General features: G+C 38.2%; 1 protein-coding gene across 1 annotated transcript in view; it reads right to left on the reverse strand.

Annotated features, from left to right (window-relative positions):
* Nucleotides 1-21,080, reverse strand: part of NIPAL2 (NIPA like domain containing 2) — a 123,485-nt gene that overhangs the window by 74,943 nt on the left and 27,462 nt on the right. The window contains exon 2 of the mRNA XM_053559385.1: nt 13,821-13,889. Within this exon, the coding sequence (XP_053415360.1) occupies nt 13,821-13,889 (69 nt within the window). The remainder of the gene's footprint in view (nt 1-13,820; nt 13,890-21,080) is intronic.

Consider the following 21,080-nt stretch of genomic DNA (forward strand, 5'->3'; position numbering starts at 1 on the left):
AGCCAATTAAAAACATTCAGTGGGGAAAAGATTCCCTATTTAACAAATGGTGCTGGTGAACAGGTTGGCAACTTGTAGAAGACTGAAACTGGACCCACACCTTTGACTGTTAACTAAGATAGACTCTCACTGGATTAAAGATTTGAACTTAAGACATGAAACTATAAAAATACTAGAAGAGGGGCGGTGCCTGTGGCTCAGTGAGCAAGGTGCTGGCCCCTTATACCAAGGGTGGCGGGTTCGGGCCCAGCCCCAGCCAAACTGCAACAAAAAAATAGCCGGGCGTTGTGGCGGGCGCCTGTAGTCCCAGGATTGGGAGGCTGAGGCAGGAGAATCTCCTAAGCCCAGGAGTTGGAGGTTGCTGTGAGCTGTGTGATGGCACAGCACTCTACCAAGGGCAATAAAGTGAAACTATCTCTACAAAAAAAAATACTAGAAGAGACCCACGCTACTGGCTGCCGCCGCCACAGCCGCTCCTGCCTCAGAGCCACTCGTGCCTTGGAGCTGCAGCCCGGCAACTCGCAATCCACAGGCACGAGAACTTAAAGAGCAAGAGGAAGTGAAAGGAAAATTAGGGCAAGGAAACAGATAAAAGAAACCACTCATGAGGAAGAATCAGCACAAAACTCCAGGCAACATGAAGAACCAGTCCAGAACAACCCCGCCAAGGGACCATGAGGTAGCTACTGCAGATGATTCCACCTATGAAGAAATGTTAGGAATGAAAGAAAGGGAATTTAGAATACACATGTTGAAAACAATGAAAGAAATGATGGAAACAATGAAGGAAACTGCTAATAAAGTGGAAAATAACCAAAAGGAAATTAAAAAACAGAATCAAATAAGAGATGAACGATATGAAGAATATAAAAAGGATATAGCAGACCTGAAGGAACTGAAACAGTCAATTAGGGAACTTAAAGATACAATGGAAAGTATCAGCAACAGGTTAGACCATGCAGAAGAAAGAGTTTCAGAGGTAGAAGACAAAGTTCTTGAGATAACTCAGATAGTAAAAGAGGCAGAAAAGAAGAGAGAGAAAGCAGAACATTCACTGTCAGAATTATGGGACTTTATGAAGCGTTCCAACATACGAGTTATAGGAATTCCAGAAGGGGGAGAAGAATGCCCCAGAGGAATGGAAGCCATACTAGAGAACATTATAAAAGAAAATTTCCCAAATATCACCAAAGATTCTGACACACTGCTTTCAGAGGGATATCAGACCCCAGGTCACCTCAACTCTAACCGAGCTTCTCCAAGACACATTGTGATGAACCTGTCCAAAGTCAGGACAAAAGAAAAGATTCTGCAAGCTGCCAGGAGTAAGCGCCAGTTGACCTACAGGGGCAAATCCATCAGAGTGACCACAGACTTCTCTAATGAAACTTTCCAAGCAAGAAGACAATGGTCATCTACCTTTAATCTACTCACACAGAACAATTTCCAGCCCAGATTTCTCTACCCTGCTAAGCTAAGCTTCAAAATTGACGGAGAAATCAAATCATTTACGGATATACAAACATTGAGGAAATTCGCCACAAAAAGACCTGCTCTACAGGAAATACTTCAACCTGTTCTGCACACTGACCACCACAATGGATCAGCAGCAAAGTAAGGACTCAGAAATTAAAGGACAGAACCTAACCTCCACACTGATACAAAAGATAAAACTAAGCAATGGACTCTCACAAAATAAGACGAATAGAATACTGCCACACTTATCAATTATCTCAATAAATGTTAATGGCTTGAATTCCCCACTGAAGAGACATAGATTGGCTGACTGGATTAAAAAACACAAGCCATCCATTTGCTGTCTGCAAGAAACACACCTGGCGCTTCAAAAGACAAATTATAGCTCCGAGTCAAGGGTTGGAAGACAATTTCTCAGGCAAATGGAATTCAGAAGAAAAGAGGAGTTGCAATCTTATTTTCAGATACATGTGGATTTAAAGCAACTAAAGTCAAAAAAGACAAAGATGGTCACTTTATATTGGTCAAGGGAAAAATACAACAAGAAGACATTTCAATTCTAAATATCTATGCACCCAATTTAAATGCTCCCAGATTCTTGAAACAGACCTTACTCAGTCTGAGCAATATGATATCTGATAATACCATCATAACAGGGGACTTTAACACTCCTCTTACAGAGCTGGACAGATCCTCTGAACAGAAATTAAACAAAGATATAAGAGATTTAAATGAGACCCTAGAACAACTGTGCTTGACAGACGCATATAGAACACTCCACCCCAAAGATAAAGAATATACATTCTTCTCATCACCCCATGGAACATTCTCCAAAATTGATCATATCCTGGGACACAAAACAAATATCAACAGAATCAAAAGAATTGAAACTTTACCTTGTATCTTCTCAGACCATAAGGCACTAAAGGTGGAACTCAACTCTAACAAAAATGCTCGACCCCACCCAAAGGCATGGAAATTAAACAATCTTCTGTTGAATAACAGATGGGTGCAGGAACAAATAAAACAGGAAATCATTAACTTCAATGAGCATAACAACAATGAAGACACAAGCTACCAAAACCTCTGGGATACTGCAAAAGCAGTTTTGAGAGGAAAATTCATCGCTTTAGATGCCTACGTTTGAAAAACAGAAAGAGAGCGCATCAACAATCTCACAAGAGATCTTATGGAATTGGAAAAAGAAGAACAATCTAAGCCTAAACTCAGTAGAAGAAAAGAAATATCCAAAATCAAATCAGACATCAATGAAATTGAAAACAAAAGAATCATTCAGAAAGTTAATGAAACAAGGAGTTGGTTTTTTCAAAAAATAAATAAAATAGATAAACCATTGGCCAGACTAATGAGGAATAGAAAAGTAAAATCTCTAGTAAACTCAATCAGAAATGACAAAGGGGAAAAACAACTGATCCCACAGAGATACAAGAGATCATCTCTGAATACTACCAGAAACTCTATGCCCAGAAATTTGACAATGTGAAGGAAATGGATAAATATTCGGAATCACACCCTCTCCCTAGACTTAGCCAGGAAGAAATAGGGCTCCTGAACAGACCAGTTTCAAGCACCGAGATCAAAGAAACAATAAAAAAACTTCCAACCAAAAAATGCCCTGGTCCAGATGGCTTCACACCAGAATTCTATCAAACCTTCAAGGAAGAGCTTATTCCTGTATTGCAGAAATTATTCCAAAAAATTGAGGAAGAAGGAATCTTCCCCAACACATTCTATGAAGAAAACATCACCCTGATACCAAAACCAGGAAAAGACCCAAACAAAAAGGAGAATTTCACACCAATCTCACTCATGAATATAGATGCAAAAATCCTCAACAAAGTCCTGGCCAATAGATTACAATAGCTTATCATCAAAAAAGTCATTCATCATGATCAAGTAGGCTTCATCCCAGGGATGCAACGCTGGTTTAACATACGCAAGTCCATAAACGTTATCCACCATATTAACAGAGGCAAAAATAAAGATCACATGATCCTCTCAATAGATGCAGAAAAAGCATTTGATAAAATCCAGCATCCTTTTCTAATTAGAACACTGAAGAGTATAGGCATAGGTGGCACATTTCTGAAACTGATTGAAGCTATCTATGACAAACCCACAGCCAATATTTTACTGAATGGAGTAAAACTGAAAGCTTTTCCTTTTAGAACTGGAACCAGACAAGGTTGTCCTCTGTCACCTTTACTATTCAACGTAGTGCTGGAAGTTCTAGCCAATACAATTAGGCAAGACAAGGAAATCAAGGGAATCCAAATGGGAGCAGAGGAGGTCAAACTCTCCCTCTTTGCTGATGACATGATCTTATACTTAGAGAATCCGAAAGACTCAACCACAAGACTCCTAGAAGTCATGAAAAAATACAGTAATGTTTCAGGATATAAAATCAATGTCCACAAGTCTGTAGCCTTTGTATACACCAATAACAGTCAAGATGAGAAGCTAATTAAGGACACAACTCCCTTCACCATAGTCTCAAAGAAAATGAAATACCTAGGAATATACCTAATGAAGGAGGTGAAGGACCTTTATAAAGAAAACTATGAAATCCTCAGAAAGGAAATAGTAGAGGATATTAACAAATGGAAGAACATACCATGCTCATGGATGGGAAGAATCAACATTGTTAAAATGTCTAACTTCCCAAAGCAATCTACCTATTCAATGCCATTCCTATCAAAATACCAACATTGTACTTTCAAGATTTGGAAAAAATGATTCTGCGTTTTGTATGGAACCGGAAAAATCCCCGGATAGCTAAGGTAGTACTTTGTAACAAAAATAAAGCTGGGGTCATCAGCATACCAGATTTTAGTCTGTACTACAAAGCCATAGTGCTCAAGACAGCATGGTACTGGCACAAAAACAGAGACATAGACACTTGGAATCGAATTCAAAACCAAGAAATGAAACTAACATCTTACAACCACCTAATCTTCGATAAACCAAACAAGAACATACCTTGGGGGAAAGACTCCCTATTCAATAAATGGTATTGGGAGAACTGGATGTCTACATGTAAAAGACTGAAACTGGACCCACACCTTTCCCCACTCACAAAAATTGATTCAAGATGGATAAAGGACTTAAATTTAAGGCATGAAACAATAAAAATCCTCCAAGAAACCATAGGAAAAACACTGGAAGATATTGGCCTGGGGAAAGACTTCATGAAGAAGACTGCCATGGCAATTGCAGCAACAAAAATAAGCAAATGGGACTTCATTAAACTGAAAAGCTTCTGTACAGCTAAGGAGACAATAACGAAAGCAAAGAGACAACCTACACAATGGGAAAGGATATTTGCATATTTTCAATCAGACAAAAGCTTGATAACTAGGATCTATAGAGAACTCAAATTAATCCACATGAAAAAAGCCAACAATCCCATATATCAATGGGCAAGAGACATGAATAGATCTTTCTCTAAAGATGACAGACGAATGGCTAACTAACACATGAAAAAATGTTCATCACCTCTATATATTAGAGAAATGCAAATCAAAACAACCCTGAGATATCATCTAACCCCAGTGAGAATGGCCCACATCACAAAATCTCAAAACTGCAGATGCTGGCGTGGATGTGGAGAGAAGGGAACACTTTTACACTGCTGGTGGGACTGCAAACTAGTACAACCTTTCTGGAAGGAAGTATGGAGAAACCTCAAAGCACTCAAGCTAGACCTTCCATTTGATCCTGCAATCCCATTACTGGGTATCTACCTAGAAGGAAAAAAATCCTTTTATCATAAGGACACTTGTACTAGACTATTTATTGCAGCTCAACTTACAATTGCCAAAATGTGGAAACAGCCTAAATGCCCACCAACCCAGGAATGGATTAACAAGCTGTGGTATATGTATACCATGGAATACTATTCGGCCATTAAAAAAAATGGAGACTTTACATTCTTTGTATTAACTTGGATGGAAGTGGAAGACATTATTCTTAGTAAAGCATCACAAGAATGGAGAAGCATGAATCCCATGTACTCAATTTTGATATGAGGACAATTAATGACAATTAAGGTTATGGGGGGGGGAAGCGGAAAGAGGGATGGAGGGAGGGGGGTGTGGCCTTGGTGTGTGTCACACTTTATGGGGGCAAGACATGACTGTAAGAGGGACTTTACCTAACAATTGCAATCAGTGTAACCTGGCTTATTGTATCCTCAATGAATCCCCAACAATAAAAAAAAAAGAAAAAAAATACTAGAAGAGAGTGCAGGGAAAACCATTGAAGAAATCGGTCTGGGGAAGTATTTTTTGAGGAGGACCCCCAGGGCAATTTAGCAGTTTCAAAAATATACTACTGGAACCTGATCAACCTAAAAAGCTTCTGCACAGCCAAGAACACAGTAAGTAAAGCAAGCAGACAGCCCTCAGAATGGGAGAAGATATTTGCAGGTTATGTCTCTGACAAAGGTTTAAATAACCAGAATTCACAGAGAACTCAAATGTATAAGCAAGAAAAGAACAAGTGATCGCATTGCAGGCTGGGCAAGGGACTTGAAGAGAAACTTTTCTGAAGAAGACAGGCGCGGGGCCTACAGACATACGAAAAAATGCTCATTGTCTTTAATCATCAGGGAAATGCAAATCAAAACTACTTTGAGATATCCTCTAACTCCAGTAAGATTAGCCCATATCAGAAAATCCCAACACCAGAGATGTTGGCATGGATGTGGAGAAAAGGAGACCCTTCTACACTGCTGGTGGGAATGCAAATTAATACATTCCTTTTGGAAAGATGTTTGGAGAACACTTAGAGATCTAAAAATAGATCTGCCATTCAATCCTATAATTCCTCTACTAGGTATATACCCAGAACACCAAAAATCACATCATAACAAAGATATTTGTACCAGAATGTTTACTGTAGCCCAATTCATAATTGCTAATTCATGGAAAAAGCCCAAGCACCCATCGATCCACAAATGGATTAATAAATTGTAGTATATGTACACTGTGGAATATTATGTAGCCTTAAAGAAAGATTGAGACTTTACCTCTTTCGTGTTTACATGGCTGGAGCTAGAACATATTCATCTTAGTAAAGTATCTCAAGAATGGAAGAAAAAGTATCCAATGTACTGAGCCCTACTATGAAACTAATTTATGGCTTTCACATGAAAACTATAACAGTTATAACCTAAGAATAGGGGGAAGGGGGAGAGGGTGGGGAGGGAGGTGGGAGGTGGTCAGAGGGAGGGTGATTGTTGAGATTACACCTGCGGTGCATCTTACAAGGGTATATGTGAAACTTAGTAAATGTAGAATGTAAATGTCTTAACACAATAACTAAGAAAATGCCAGGAAGTCTATGTTTTTTTTTTTTTTTTTTATATAGCTATTTTCTTTTATTTATTTATTTATTTTTATTCTTGGGGATTCATTGAGGGTATAATAACCCAGGTTACACTGATTGCAATTGTTAGGTAAAGTCCCTCTTCCAATCATGTCTTGCCCCCATAAAGTGTGACACACACCAAGGCCCCACCCCCCTCCCTCCATCCCTCTTTCTGCTTCCCCCTCATAACCTTAATTGTCATTAATTGTCCTCATATCAAAATTGAGTAAATAGGATTCATGCTTCTCCATTCTTGTGATGTTTTACTAAGAATAATGTCTTCCACTTCCATCCAAGTTAATACGAAGGATGTAAAGTCTCCATTTTTTTTAATGGCTGAATAGTATTCCATGGTATACATATACCACAGCTTGTTAATCCATTCCTGGGTTGGTGGGCATTTAGGCTGTTTCAACATTTTGGCAATTGTAAATTGAGCTGCAATAAACAGTCTAGTACAAGTGTCCTTATGATAAAAGGATTTTTTTCCTTCTGGGTAGATGCCCAGTAATGGGATTGCAGGATCAAATGGGAGGTCTAGCTTGAGTGTTTTGAGGTTTCTCCATACTTCCTTCCAGAAAGGTTGTACTAGTTTGCAGTCCCACCAACAGCGTAAAAGTGTTCCCTTCTCTCCACATCCACGCCAGCATCTGCAGTTTTGAGATTTTGTGATGTGGGCCATTCTCACTGGGGTTAGATCTCAGGGTTGTTTTGATTAGCATTTCTCTAATATATAGAGATGATGAACATTTTTTCATGTGTTTGTTAGCCATTTGTATGTCATCTTTAGAGAAAGTTCTATTCATGTCTCTTGCCCATTGATATATGGGATTGTTGGCTTTTTTCATGTGGATTAATTTGAGTTCTCTATAGATCCTAGTTATCAAGCTTTTGTCTGATTGAAAATATGCAAATATCCTTTCCCATTGTGTAGGTTGTCTCTTTGCTTTGGTTATTGTCTCCTTAGCTGTACAGAAGCTTTTCAGTTTAATGACGTCCCATTTGTTTATTTTTATTGTTGCAATTGCCATGGCAGTCTTCTTCATGAAGTCTTTCCCCAGGCCAATATCTTCCGGTGTTTTTCCTATGGTTTCTTGGAGGATTTTTATTGTTTCATGCCTTAAATTTAAGTCCTTTATCCATCTTGAATCAATTTTTGTGAGTGGGGAAAGGTGTGGGTCCAGTTTCAGTCTTTTACATGTAGACATCCAGTTCTCCCAACACCATTTATTGAATAGGGAGTCTTTCCCCCAAGGTATGTTCTTGTTTGGTTTATCGAAGATTAGGTGGTTGTAAGATGTTAGTTTCATTTCTTGGTTTTGAATTCGATTCCAAGTGTCTATGTCTCTGTTTTTGTGCCAGTACCATGCTGTCTTGAGCACTATGGCTTTGTAGTGCAGACTAAAATCTGGTATGCTGATGCCTCCAGCTTTATTTTGGGTAGTACAAAGTACTACCTTAGCTATACGGGTTTTTTTCCAGTTCCATACAAAACGCACCATCATTTTTTTCCAAATCTTGAAAGTATGATGTTGGTATTTTGATAGGAATGGCATTGAATAGGTAGATTGCTTTGGGAAGTATAGACATTTTAGCAATGTTGATTCTTCCCGTCCATGAGCATGGTATGTTCATCCATTTGTTAATATCCTCTGCTATTTCCTTTCTGAGGATTTCATAGTTTTCTTTATAAAGGTCCTTCACCTCCTTCGTTAGGTATATTCCTAGGTATTTCATTTTCTTTGAGACTATGGTGAAGGGAGTTGTGTCCTTAATTAGCTTCTCATCTTGACTGTTATTGGTGTATACAAAGGCTACTGACTTGTGGACATTGATTTTATATCCTGAAACATTACTGTATCTTTTGATGACTTCTAGGAGTCTTGTGGTTGAGTCTTTGAGGTTCTCTAAGTATAAGATCATGTCATCAGCAAAGAGGGAGAGTTTGACCTCCTCTGCTCCCATTTGGATTCCCTTGATTTCCTTGTCTTGCCTAATTGTATTGGCTAGAACTTCCAGCACTATGTTAATAGTAAAGGTGACAGAGGACAACCTTGTCTGGTTCCAGTTCTAAGAGGAAAAGCTTTGAGTTTTACTCCATTCAGTAAAATATTGGCTGTGAGTTTGTCATAGATAGCTTCAATCAGTTTCAGAAATGTGCCACCTATGCCTATACTCTTCAGTGTTCTAATTAGAAAAGGATGCTGGATTTTATCAAATGCTTTTTCTGCATCTATTGAGAGGATCATGTGATCTTTATTTTTGCCTCTGTTAATATGGTGGATAACGTTTATGGACTTGCGTATGTTAAACCAGCGTTGCATCCCTGGGATGAAGCCTACTTGATCATGATGGATGACTTTTTTGATGATAAGCTGTAATCTATTGGCTAGGATTTTGTTGAGAATTTTTGCATCTATATTCATGAGTGAGATTGGTCTGAAATTCTCCTTTTTGGTTGGGTCTTTTCCTGGTTTTGGTATCAGGTTGATGTTTGCTTCATAGAATGTGTTGGGGAAGATTCCTTCTTCCTCAATTTTTTGGAATAATTTCTGCAGTACAGGAATAAGCTCTTCCTTGAAGGTTTGATAGAATTCTGGAGTGAAGCCATCTGGACCAGGGCATTTTTTGGTTGGAAGATTTTTTATTGTTTCTTTGATCTCAGTGCTTGAAATTGGTCTGTTCAGGAGCTCTATTTCTTCCTGGCTAAGTCTAGGGAGCGGGTGTGATTCCAAATATTGATCCATTTCTTTCACATTGTCAAATTTCTGTGCATAGAGTTTCTGGTAGTATTCAGAGATGATCTCTTGTATCTCTGTGGGATCAGTTGTTATTTCCCCTTTATCATTTCTGATTGAGGTTACTAGAGATTTTACTTTTCTATTCCTCATTAGTCTGGCCAATGGTTTATCTATTTTGTTTATTTTTTCAAAAAGCCAACTCCTTGTTTCATTAATTTTCTGAATGATTCTTTTGTTTTCAATTTCATTGATGTCTGATTTGATTTTGGATATTTTTTTTCTTCTACTGAGTTTAGGCTTAGATTGTTCTTCTTTTTCCAATTCCATAAGATCTCTTGTGAGATTGTTGATGCGCTCTCTTTCTGTTTTTCGAACGTAGGCATCTAAAGCGATGAATTTTCCTCTCAAAACTGCTTTTGCAGTATCTCAGAGGTTTTGGTAGCTTGTGTCTTCATTGTTGTTATGTTCAAGGAAGTTAATGATTTCCTGTTTTATTTGTTCCTGCCCCCATATGTTTTTCAAAAGAAGATTGTTTAATTTCCATGCCTTTGGGTGGGGTCGAGCACTTTTGTTAGAGTTGAGTTCCACCTTTAGTGCCTTATGGTCTGAGAAGATACAAGGTAAAATTTCAATTCTTTTGATTCTGTTGATATTTGTTTTGTGTCCCAGGATATGATCAATTTTGGAGAATGTTCCATGGGGTGATGAGAAGAATGTATATTCTTTATCTTTGGGGTGGAGTGTTCTATATGCATCTATCAAGCACAGTTGTTCTAGGATCTTATTTAAATCTCTTATATCTTTGTTTAATTTCTGTTTTGAGGATCTGTCCAGTTCTGTAAGAGGTGTGTTAAAGTCCCCTGTTATGATGGTATTATCAGATAGTATTGCTCAGACTGAGTAAGGTCTGTTTCAAGAATCTGGGAGCATTTAAATTGGGTGCATAGATATTTAGAATTGAAATGTCTTCTTATTGCATTTTTCCCTTGACGAATATAAAGTGACCATCTTTGTCTTTTTTGACTTTAGTTGCTTTAAATCCACATGCATCTGAAAATAAGATTGCAACTCCTCTTTTCTTCTGAATTCTGTTTGCCTGAAAAATTGTCTTGCAACCCTGGACTCGGAGCTTTAATTTGTCTTTTGAAGCCAGGTGTGTTTCTTGCAGACAGCAAATGGATGGCTTGTGTTTTTTAATCCAGTCAGCCAATCTATGTCTATGCAGTGGGGAATTTAAGCCATTAACATTTACTGAGATAATTGATAAGTGTGGTAGTATTCTATTCGTCTTATTTTGTGAGAGTCCATTGCTTAGTTTTATGTTTTGCATCAGTGTGGAGGTTAGGTTCTGTCCTTTAATTTCTGAGTTCTTACTTTGCTGCTGATCCATTGTGGTGGTCAGTGTGCAGAACAGGTTGAAGTATTTCCTGTAGAGCTGGTCTTGTTGTGGCGAATTTCCTCAATGTTCGTATATCCGGAAATGATTTGATTTCTCCATCAATTTTTAAGCTTAGCTTAGCAGGGTACAGAATTCTGGGCTGTAAATTGTTCTGTTTAAGTAGATTAAAGGTGGATGACCGTTGTCTTCTTGCTTGGAAAGTTTCATTAGAGATGTCTGCGGTCACTATGATGGATTTGCCCCTGTAGGTCAACTGGCGCTTACTCCTGGCAGCTTGCAGAATCTTTTCTTTTGTCTTGACTTGGGACAGGTTCATCACAATGTGTCTTGGAGAATCTCGGTTAGAGTTGAGGCGACCTGTCATCCGATATCCCTCTGAAAGCAGTGTGTCAGAATCTTTGGTGATATTTGGGAAATTTTCTTTTATAATATTCTCTAGTATGGCTTCCATTCCTCTGGGGCATTCTTCTTCCCCTTCTGGAATTTCTATAACTCGTATGTTGGAACGCTGCTTAAAGTCCCATAATTCTGACAGTGAATGTTCTGCTTTCTCTGTCTTCTTTTCTGCCTCTTTTACTATCTGAGTTATCTCAAGAACTTTGTCTTCTACCTCTGAAATTCTTTCTTCTGCATGGTCTAACCTGTTGCTGATACTTTTCCATTGCATCTTTCAGTTCCTTAATTGATTGTTTCAGTTCCTTCAGCTCTGCTATATCCTTTTTCTATTCTTCATATCGTTCATCTCTTATTTGATTCTGTTTTTGGATTTCCTTTTGGTTATTTTCCACTTTATTAGCAGTTTCCTTCATTGTTTCCATCATTTCTTTCATTGTTTTCAACATGTGTATTCTAAATTCCCTTTCTGTCATTCCTAACATTTCTTTATAGGTGGAATCCTCTGCAGTAGCTACCTCATGGTCCCTTGGCGGGGTTGTTCTGGGCTGGTTCTTCATGTTGCCTGGAGTTTTGTGCTGATTCTTCCTCATGAGTGATTTCTTTTATCTGTTTCCTTGCCCTAATTTTCCTTTCACTTCCTGTTGCTCTTTAAGTTCTTGTGCCTGTGGATTTTAAAAGCAATGCCTTCCTAATGCAAATCTCTGGAAGAATTTCACTAGAACATGACAAAATTTATACAGAAGAGGACAGTTCCGTGGGGAGACAGCAGCACCCTTGTTCAGAGTGGATGCGCATGCGCGATTGCCAGAACCTGGATGTGCCAGGAAGTCTATGTTAACCAGTATGGTGAAAAGGTGTGAAACGGTTTATAAAACCAGCATATGGTGCCCCATGATTGCATTAATGTGCACAGCTATGATTTAATAAAAAAAAGGGGGGGGGATGGTTTTATGCTTTTTGGAACATCCCCCAAATATCTTAATGCTGTTTATACACAGAAATCAAATTGCAGGAAAATGCCTAATTAACAGTGCTTACTTTTGAGAAATATGGGGGATTTCACTTTTTCCTTCTGTATTCTTTGAATTCCTTTTTAAAAATACAATGGTTTATTTTTGCCTTCCTTTCAAGTAATAAATATGTTTATTTTTGAAAATTTATTTTATTGTTTTTTTATGGGCATCTTCTGGAAAATGGGCCAGACAAATTTTAAAAGAGCTACAACATTATTTCTTTGTGATTATTGAAATTTGCAGTAGGTAATTTTCTAGCAAGGATTTGTATGAAATAATCTAGTAGTCACCCCTTATCCACAGTTTGACTTTCTGTGGTTTCAGTTACTCAAAGGGGGAAAATATTAAATGGAAAATTCCAGAAATAAACAATTTATAAATTTTAAATCACACACTATTCTGAACAGTGTGATGAAATCTCATGCCACCCTGCTCTGTCCTGCCCAGGATGTAGTCCTCCTTTTGTTCAGCGTACCCACACTGCAGCCACCAGCCCCTTAGTCACTTGGTAGCCAGCCATCTTGATGATCAGATTGGTGCTTGTGTTCATAAAACCCTTATTTTTACTTAACTTTCTATTTTATTATGAGTTTTTGTTTTTAATCTCGTACTGTGCCTAATTTGTAAATTAAATTTAACATAGGTACATATGTATTAGAAAACCCATAGCATACATCGTAGAGGATTTGGTATTATCATGGTCTCAGGCAACCACTGGGGGTCTTGGGACATCCCCCAAAGATAAGAGTGGACTACCACATATTCTGGACGGTACTGTGATGTTCAGGTTTATTTTGATTCAATAGTTTTAGAGATTACGCTGGTGATTCTGTTTAGAAGTGATTCATTGATTTAAAATTTTTGATTTAATTCTTGATCTGGTTTAAAGTAATATTTCATTCAGTTGTTTTTTTTTGTGGTTTTTAGTTTATCAAATCAGCAATTCATTCAGGTTTCTAACTCACACTTCAGTTAAAGTTCCTGCTTTATAGTGTTTATTCTTTCTTTAAGACGTTTAGTCTGCACTGACAGCTTTAACAGTATTTGAAAGAAAGGAAAGAACCCTGCTCTTTTGAACTGCTTCTAAAAACAAAATTTGTGTCCCATCTGGGGGTGACGGCTGTGAAAAAAATCAAAGTGCCATAAACCAGGGCAATGTATCCATTAGACACAGTAGGCACCTCATCTAGGGGGCTCAAGAAAACATTTAATTTCTTTTAAAATCAGAAGAAAAAGACAAAAATGAATGCAATCCAGCCTGAATTGTATCTGTTTTTATACAAATGAGGTCATATAATATAATTTTAAAATAATTTTTTTAGAGGAAAGAGGCACAAAGGCAAAAGTGCTCATCACGTATCCACAGATCAAACTACAGAGTTAGAAAAGTAAGCTTCTTCTTACCTGAATATTGAGGGAAATGCTTATTACCAAATTTCCTAAAATGGCCAGCAAAACTCCCAAAAGGTGAATCTGTAAAAGAAAATGTTTTCTTTAAATGCTATTTTAAATAGTACTTGTACTGACAAAAAAAAAAAAAAAAAGGCAAATTAAGGTTGATGTGTTCATTCATTCAGCTTTACTAGCATTGATTGGCAAGGGTGGGTTTGAGGTATCAATCGGTTTACTTTAGTTTTTTCCTTTCATCAAATTTTATTCTTTAGAAATCACTCAGTCCTTTCCTGATTTCTCTAAATGTTTGTCTGCCTCATTCACTAAAATAACGAAAACAGTTATCAGGTTCTGACTTTTCCCCCACAAAGATGCTGCTTCTGATTCATCCTTTCTGTCTATTTTCTTTTCTCTTAGTATATTCTAGAGGACTGTGGTGTGAGAGAAAGATCACTGGAAGTAAAGGATACATCTGAGACAGAGATCTGCTGTTTTCTAATTGGGTGATCTTGAGCAAGTCACTTCACTTCCCTGGCCCCAGTGAGGTTGGATTAGAGGTGTCCAGAAATTGCTTTACCTCTAAAGTTCTATGATCTACCCTGGAGGTAGACTAAATTTTCTCACTGCTCTCCTAGTTAAGAACCCACACTGTCTCCCTACAATCAACTATTAATTTATCAACCATGAGACTACTAGACCAGCTCTCCACAATTTGTCCTCAACCTGGCCATTTAATGATTGATAACACGTGTGATGTGCTCCACCTCAGGTAACCAGCACGCATCATCCTCCCCTGAGACGTGACATTGGCTCATGCCACTTGGTTTTTTCCTCAACCTATTCCAATCATCCCTCAGCCTCCTGTCTGCAGAAGGCCTCCTCCTTGAGGCCTCAGACCACTTCAGCCCATCTTTACTTCCTCAGACTCCACAGGATAAACCTCCTTTATTTCTTCTTTTCTATTATCATGCATGTCATTAGGTTTTACAAACAGAAGGCAAATTTTTTCAGTATAGAGAACCAGGTTTTTATGCTTCTTTTTGTTGGGTCTTCTACATAATCTACTATATAAATTAGGAACTTAATAAATACTTGCTTGAAAAAGTTTACAGTGGTCTAAAACAAGAACTACAGAGGTTAAAAAATAAGTTCTTACATGTTGTCCAAGATGTTTATCATAGATAGCTCGTGTGTTATTTGATGATTTCAAAAGATGCATTACTGCTCCCGTCTGGGTCCAAAGGTATAATCTTTTTTATTAGTATAAATTAGCAATGATGTAAAGAACTTCCCTCTCTTATTCTACAGTATATAACTTTTAGCTAGCTTCAAATTCCAAGGAGCTATTTGAATTTCAAATGAATATTGTAACCACAAAGGACCTTTTTCAGAATGCAAAATGTCTTTGAAGTTTTTAGAGCTTTATTATAAGTGCTAAGGTGAAATTCAGTAATTTTTAAAAGTTGAAAACTTCTTTTATAGTTGATATATAATATCCATGGTCTTTAATCAGTTGAGAATTTTCTTTTCCTAATAAAGACACTTGGCAATAATTTTGAACAGTATTCCTCATGAGGAAACAATTGTATCACAATACAATATGCTATTTCCATGCTTTCTATTTATAATCTGATGCACTTGGCAGTAATAAAGAAAATAAAAATTCAGAAGAAATTTGGCATTGAGTTGATATTTATGATAATCTCTCATAATTATAGAAGTAAATTGTTGAATAGAAATAACTTACTTTATTTTAATTTAATTTTATTTTGTATTCTCTGAGACAGAGTCTCTGCCATGGCATCATAGCTCACAGCAACCTCAAATTCCTGGGCCTAAGCAATCCTTATATGCCTCAGCTTCCCAAAATTGCTGGTAATACAGGTGCCTGCCACAGCACCTGGCTAATTTTTTTTATTTTTAGTAGAGATGGGGTCTCGCTTTTGCTTAGGCTGTTCTCAAAATACTGAGTTCAAGGAACCCACTTGCCTCGGCCTCCTATAGTACTAGGATTATAGGTGTTAGCCACTGCACTCAGCCAAAATAACTTACTCTAAAATTCTTTAAGTCATTCACTGAGCAGTTTAAATGGCATGGATTATTCAAAAATAATCTAGTTGGATGTTTAAAAATTGATGGCAGGATTTGGCAATGATTTGTTGGATATGACACCAAAGCACAGGTAACAAAAGAAAAAACAGGTAAGTTATACTTTGCTGAGATTAAAAACTTTTGTGCATCAAAGGACATTATCAAAAGAGTAAAAAAGGCAACCCACAAAATGGGAAAAAAGTATTTGCAAATCATATATCTGATGAGGGAGTGATATCCAGAATACTTAAAGAATGCCTACAAGTCAACATGAAAAATAAACAACCTGATTAAAAACCGGGCAAAAAATACACACTCACACAAGAGAAAAATTCAATTTAATTCAAATTGGGGGAAGGAGAGAGGAGGGAGAAGAGAGAAAGGAGGAAAGAGGGGATCAGTGTGTCCCCACCTAATGGGCACAATGTAAGGGTATATGGCACACCTCCCAGTGGCACAACTACAACGGGGACCTTACCTAACAAATGCAAACACTGTAACCTAATCATTTGTACCCTCATAATAATCTGAAATTTAAAAAAATTGGGCAAAAGACTTGAATAGTTGTTTCTCTAAAGAAGACATGAATGGGCCAGTAAACACATGCAAACATGCTCGACATCACTACTTATGAGGATAATGCAAATCCAAACCACAGCGAGTTAACCATTTCACATTCATCAGAATGGCTGTACTTTTAACAGCAACAAAAACCCCAAATCAGATAACAACAAGTATTGGTGAGAACCATAGATAAATGGGAACTCTTGCGTATTGCTGGTGGGAATGCAAAATGGTACAGTCAGTAGAAAATAGCATGGAGGTTCCTCAAAAAATTAAACCCAGAATCGTCATATGGCCCAGCAATTCTACCTCTTGGTATATATACACATCTAAAAGAACTGAAAGCAAGCACGTGAATTTGTATACTCATGTCCATGACAGTATTATTCATAATGGCCAAAAGATGGAAGGAACCCAAGTGTTCATCAACAGATGAATGGATAAACAAATGTGGCATACGCCTGCATATGATGGAATATTATTCAGCCTTAAAAGGAAGGAAATTTTGAAATAGTCTATAAAATGCATAAAACTTTGCAGGACATTATGCTAAGTGAAGTAAGCCAGTCACAGAAGGACAAATAGTATATAATGTCTCTTACATACGGTACCTAAGGTAGTCAAGTTCACAGAGATAAAGAGTAGAAAGGCGGTCGCCATTGTGGAGAGTGGAGAAAGTGGAGAGTTAGTATTTAATGGGTGTAAATAAAGCTGGGATAGATGAAAAAGTTCTAGAGATGAATGTGGTGAGGGTTGCACAATAAGAATGAATTTTGTGCCCCAGAACTATACTCTTAAAGAAGGTTAAAATGGTAAAATGTTATATTGTGTACATTCCATGGCAATGAAAAAAATTACTGGCAGAGGAAGTCGGAATGTGCTTTAATTTGAAGAAGTAAGGAAAAGTGAAGGGTTAAAAATCAGCATTATGCCATCATTTCTTTAAATTAAAATATTTTGGGAGCCTGGTGCGGTGGCTCACACCTATAATCCTAGCACTCTGGGAGGCCGAGATTAGGGGATTGCTTGAGCTCAGGAGTTTGAGACCAGCCTAAGCAAGAGTGAAACCCCGTCTCAAAAAACTAGCAGGGTGTTGTGGTGGGCGCCTATATTCCCAGGCTACGGCAGGAGGCTTACTTGAGCCCAAGAGTTTGAGGTTGACTGTGAGCTACGATGATGCCATGGCACTCTAGCCAGGGCGATAGCCTGAGACTCTGTCTCTAATATATATGTATTAGAGACAGAGTATATACATTTACATATATATGTATATACATATATACATATACATATGTATTTTCTTATCATAGTATTTTTTCCTAAAGCAGATATTCCTGGAAAGGTATAAACTATTAATTTTTATATCTTAATATAAATGTTCCAGAGAAATTCATTGAAAGCTGAGTGTGAACACAATTACTGGACAAAAGTACAAAAGCTGAACACAATTACTCACTCCTCCCTACAGCTCTACCCTTGGCCAAGTAGCCTCGGACCTCCTCCTGTTATAAGGTACAGTGGATTTCTCTGCCCCTTGAATTCAGGCTGGTTAAGGGATTACAATGCAGTGAAGGGGTGAGTTCCAGGACTAGGCCTCAAAAGGTACCACATGGTTATTCTTTTAGAAAGTTCTTGAGAACAGCCCCAGGCTAGCCTGCTAGCTGATGACAGATGGGGACCCAAGCAACCTTGTTGGCTTAGTGTCTGCAGCCTCACCAACAGTCAATGGCTGACCCAAGACCAGGGCAATCCCTAAACCTGCCAGCTCTCGGCTGACACGCAGCTGACTGCAGAGGCAGTGAGCCCAGCTGAACTCAGCCAAGCCTGACCACATCACTGAACACCAGCTGACCAACTGATTCAAAAGCACTCATAAATGGTTATAATTTTAAGCTAATAAGCTTTGGGGCAATTTGTTATTCAACAAGAAGAAACAGAGGCTGGCTAAAAAGATGGGAAATGGAGTGGGGATAACGTGAAGACTTGATGCTGAGAAAAAGGAATTACAAAAAAAAAGAGGTGGCCCGTTTTGCCAAGGGTTACTCTGGCATAGGGGCAGCAAGCTATTTTAAGAGTCACTTAAAAAAGCACTGTTCCTCAAGTCAGGAGATCTGTCTCCCCCACGTACTCACTGGAAGTGACCCTGCAGAGGCATTCTCCTCGTCAGCTTTCTGCTGTCTCAGTTGTGGGATGGAGAGTGGACCTTAAGGCATTTAGGGAAGCCCTTCCTGAGTGAGGGCATGTGTAGGAAAGCAAGACTCAACACAGGAAATACCCAAAGCGATGGGCGAAGGTGATATGAAGAAATAACAACGAAGTTATCTTTTCTTTTTTTTTTTTTGTAGAGACAGAGTCTAACTTTATGGCCCTAGAGTGCCGTGGCATCACACAGCTCACAGCAACCTCCAACTCCTGGGCTTAAGCTATTCTCTTGCCTCAGCCTCCCGAGTAGCTGGGACTACAGGCGCCCGCCACAACGCCCGGCTATTTTTTGGTTGCAATTTAGTTGGGGCCGGGTTTGAACCCGCCACCCTCGGTATATGGGGCTGGCACCTTACCGACTGAGCCACAGGCGCCACCCATGAAGTTGTCTTTTCTTTATGTAAAATGTCTAAACAATCATTTAAATGGTTCCTTTAAAAAAAAAAAACACAACTGCCAACCGCTGTTTCCCTGCTTCCCGACTTTTTGGATCAGGGTGTGTGCACCATCTTCACAGCGCTCTATTGTAAATGTTCATTGTATTTTCAATGATGTCTTCCAAATCCAATGAATTTATAGAATACTTATAAAATATAAATGATTTTATAGTGTTTGTCATATAGGAAAGATAGAAACTACCATTAATAATTAAAAAAAAATTTTTTTTGTTTTTTGGGGGGAGACAGAATCTTACTCTGTCACCCTGGCTGGAGAGCCACGGCGTCATAATTCACAGCAAACACAAACTCTTGGGCTAAAGGGATCCTCTTGCCCCGGCCTCCCAAGAAGCTAGGACTACAGGTCCCCACCACAATGCCTGGCTAATTTTTCTATTTTTAGTAGAGACAGGGTCTTGTTCTTGCTCAGCTGATCTTGAACTCTGGCTATAGAATCAGAGATACAAATCCATAACATTTCCTTTTCTCAGGAAATGACTTACAGATTTAGGTAGAACTAGAAGTTGTATTCTATATTTTCTAATCAGTGATGCCAATATACTAGCTTATTAACTATTTATTTATTTATTTTTGGAGACAGGGTCTCACTATATTGCCCAGGCTGGAGTGCAGTGGCACAATCATAGTTCACTGTGGCCTTAAACTCTTGGGCTCAAGTGATCATCTTGCCTCCGCCTCCTGAGTAGCTGGGACTACAAGGGCACATCACCATGTTCAGCTAATTTTTAAAACTTTTTTTTTGTGGAGATTAGGGTCAGCCCTCTCACTATTTTGCCCTGTCTGATCTCAAATTCCTGGCCTCAAGGGATGCTTCTGCCTTGGGCTCCCACAGTGCTAGAAATACAAGTGTGAGCTACCATGCCAGGCCAATTTTAACTTTTTAATTAAACCATCATGATACAGTAAAAGAGTTCATATTATGATATTCCCTTTCTATCATTTCCCCCCCTATGACTTTATGGCTTATTATAAAAGCTATTTATATTTCAAAATGACCTGAATATAAAATTGACTTTATTCTTCCTGAAGTTAGAATTAGCTTTGAAGTTTGTTACCTCCTTACTCCCTGGCATCTACATGAGGCCAAAATTTAGAGACTTAGAATGTTGTACACACATTCCTCCCAACTGAATAATAATGGTAAAACTCATGTGGGAGTTCAACTTTACATCCCAAGAAACTACGAAAAGAAGATTGTCCTTTTTTCTGTCTTAGTCTAGTTCTGAATATTGTAAGATAATTAGCAAAAGTAGGAACAACCATAAACTATATCTGAATGAATCAGATGCATTTAAATCACCATGCAGAAACTAGCAGGCAAAGAGATATTTGAATATGCTAATTTCTTTTCAAAAAGAATGTGAAGATGGTTATCACCTTAGCTGAGGCCTTCTTACAGTTGCTTACCTAGCCAAGGATGCCTAAATGCATTTCTCCTTGAAAACTTATGATGGACTCTTCTGATACATGCTCATCTTTATCAACATGATAAAAAATAAGTTCTGGTGGCAAGTCCATAAACTACAATGAGTTCTCGGCAGGATTAGCAACATTATATAGGCATACCTCAGAGATACTGTTTGGCTCCAAACCACCATAATAAAGTGAATACTGCAATAAAGTGAGTCACAAAAATGTTTTAGTTTCCCACTGAATATGAATGTTATGTTTACATTACACGATAGTCATTAAATGTGCACTGATATTATGTCTTAAAAAGTACATCTCTTAATTTAAAAACACATCATTGTTAAAAAATGCTAATGATCATCTGAGCCTGCAGTGAGTCATAATCTTTTTACTGGTGGAGTGTTTTGCCTCAATGCTGATGGCTGCTGACTGATCAGGGTGGTGGTTGCTGAAGGTTGGGGTGGCTGTGGTGATTTCTTAAAGACAATGAAGTGTGTTCTCCATATATCTTTCCAAAAGGAATGTATTAATTTGCATTCCCACCAGC

Source organism: Nycticebus coucang, chromosome 13 (assembly GCF_027406575.1).
Source record: "Nycticebus coucang isolate mNycCou1 chromosome 13, mNycCou1.pri, whole genome shotgun sequence".
Lineage (NCBI taxonomy): Eukaryota > Metazoa > Chordata > Mammalia > Primates > Lorisidae > Nycticebus > Nycticebus coucang.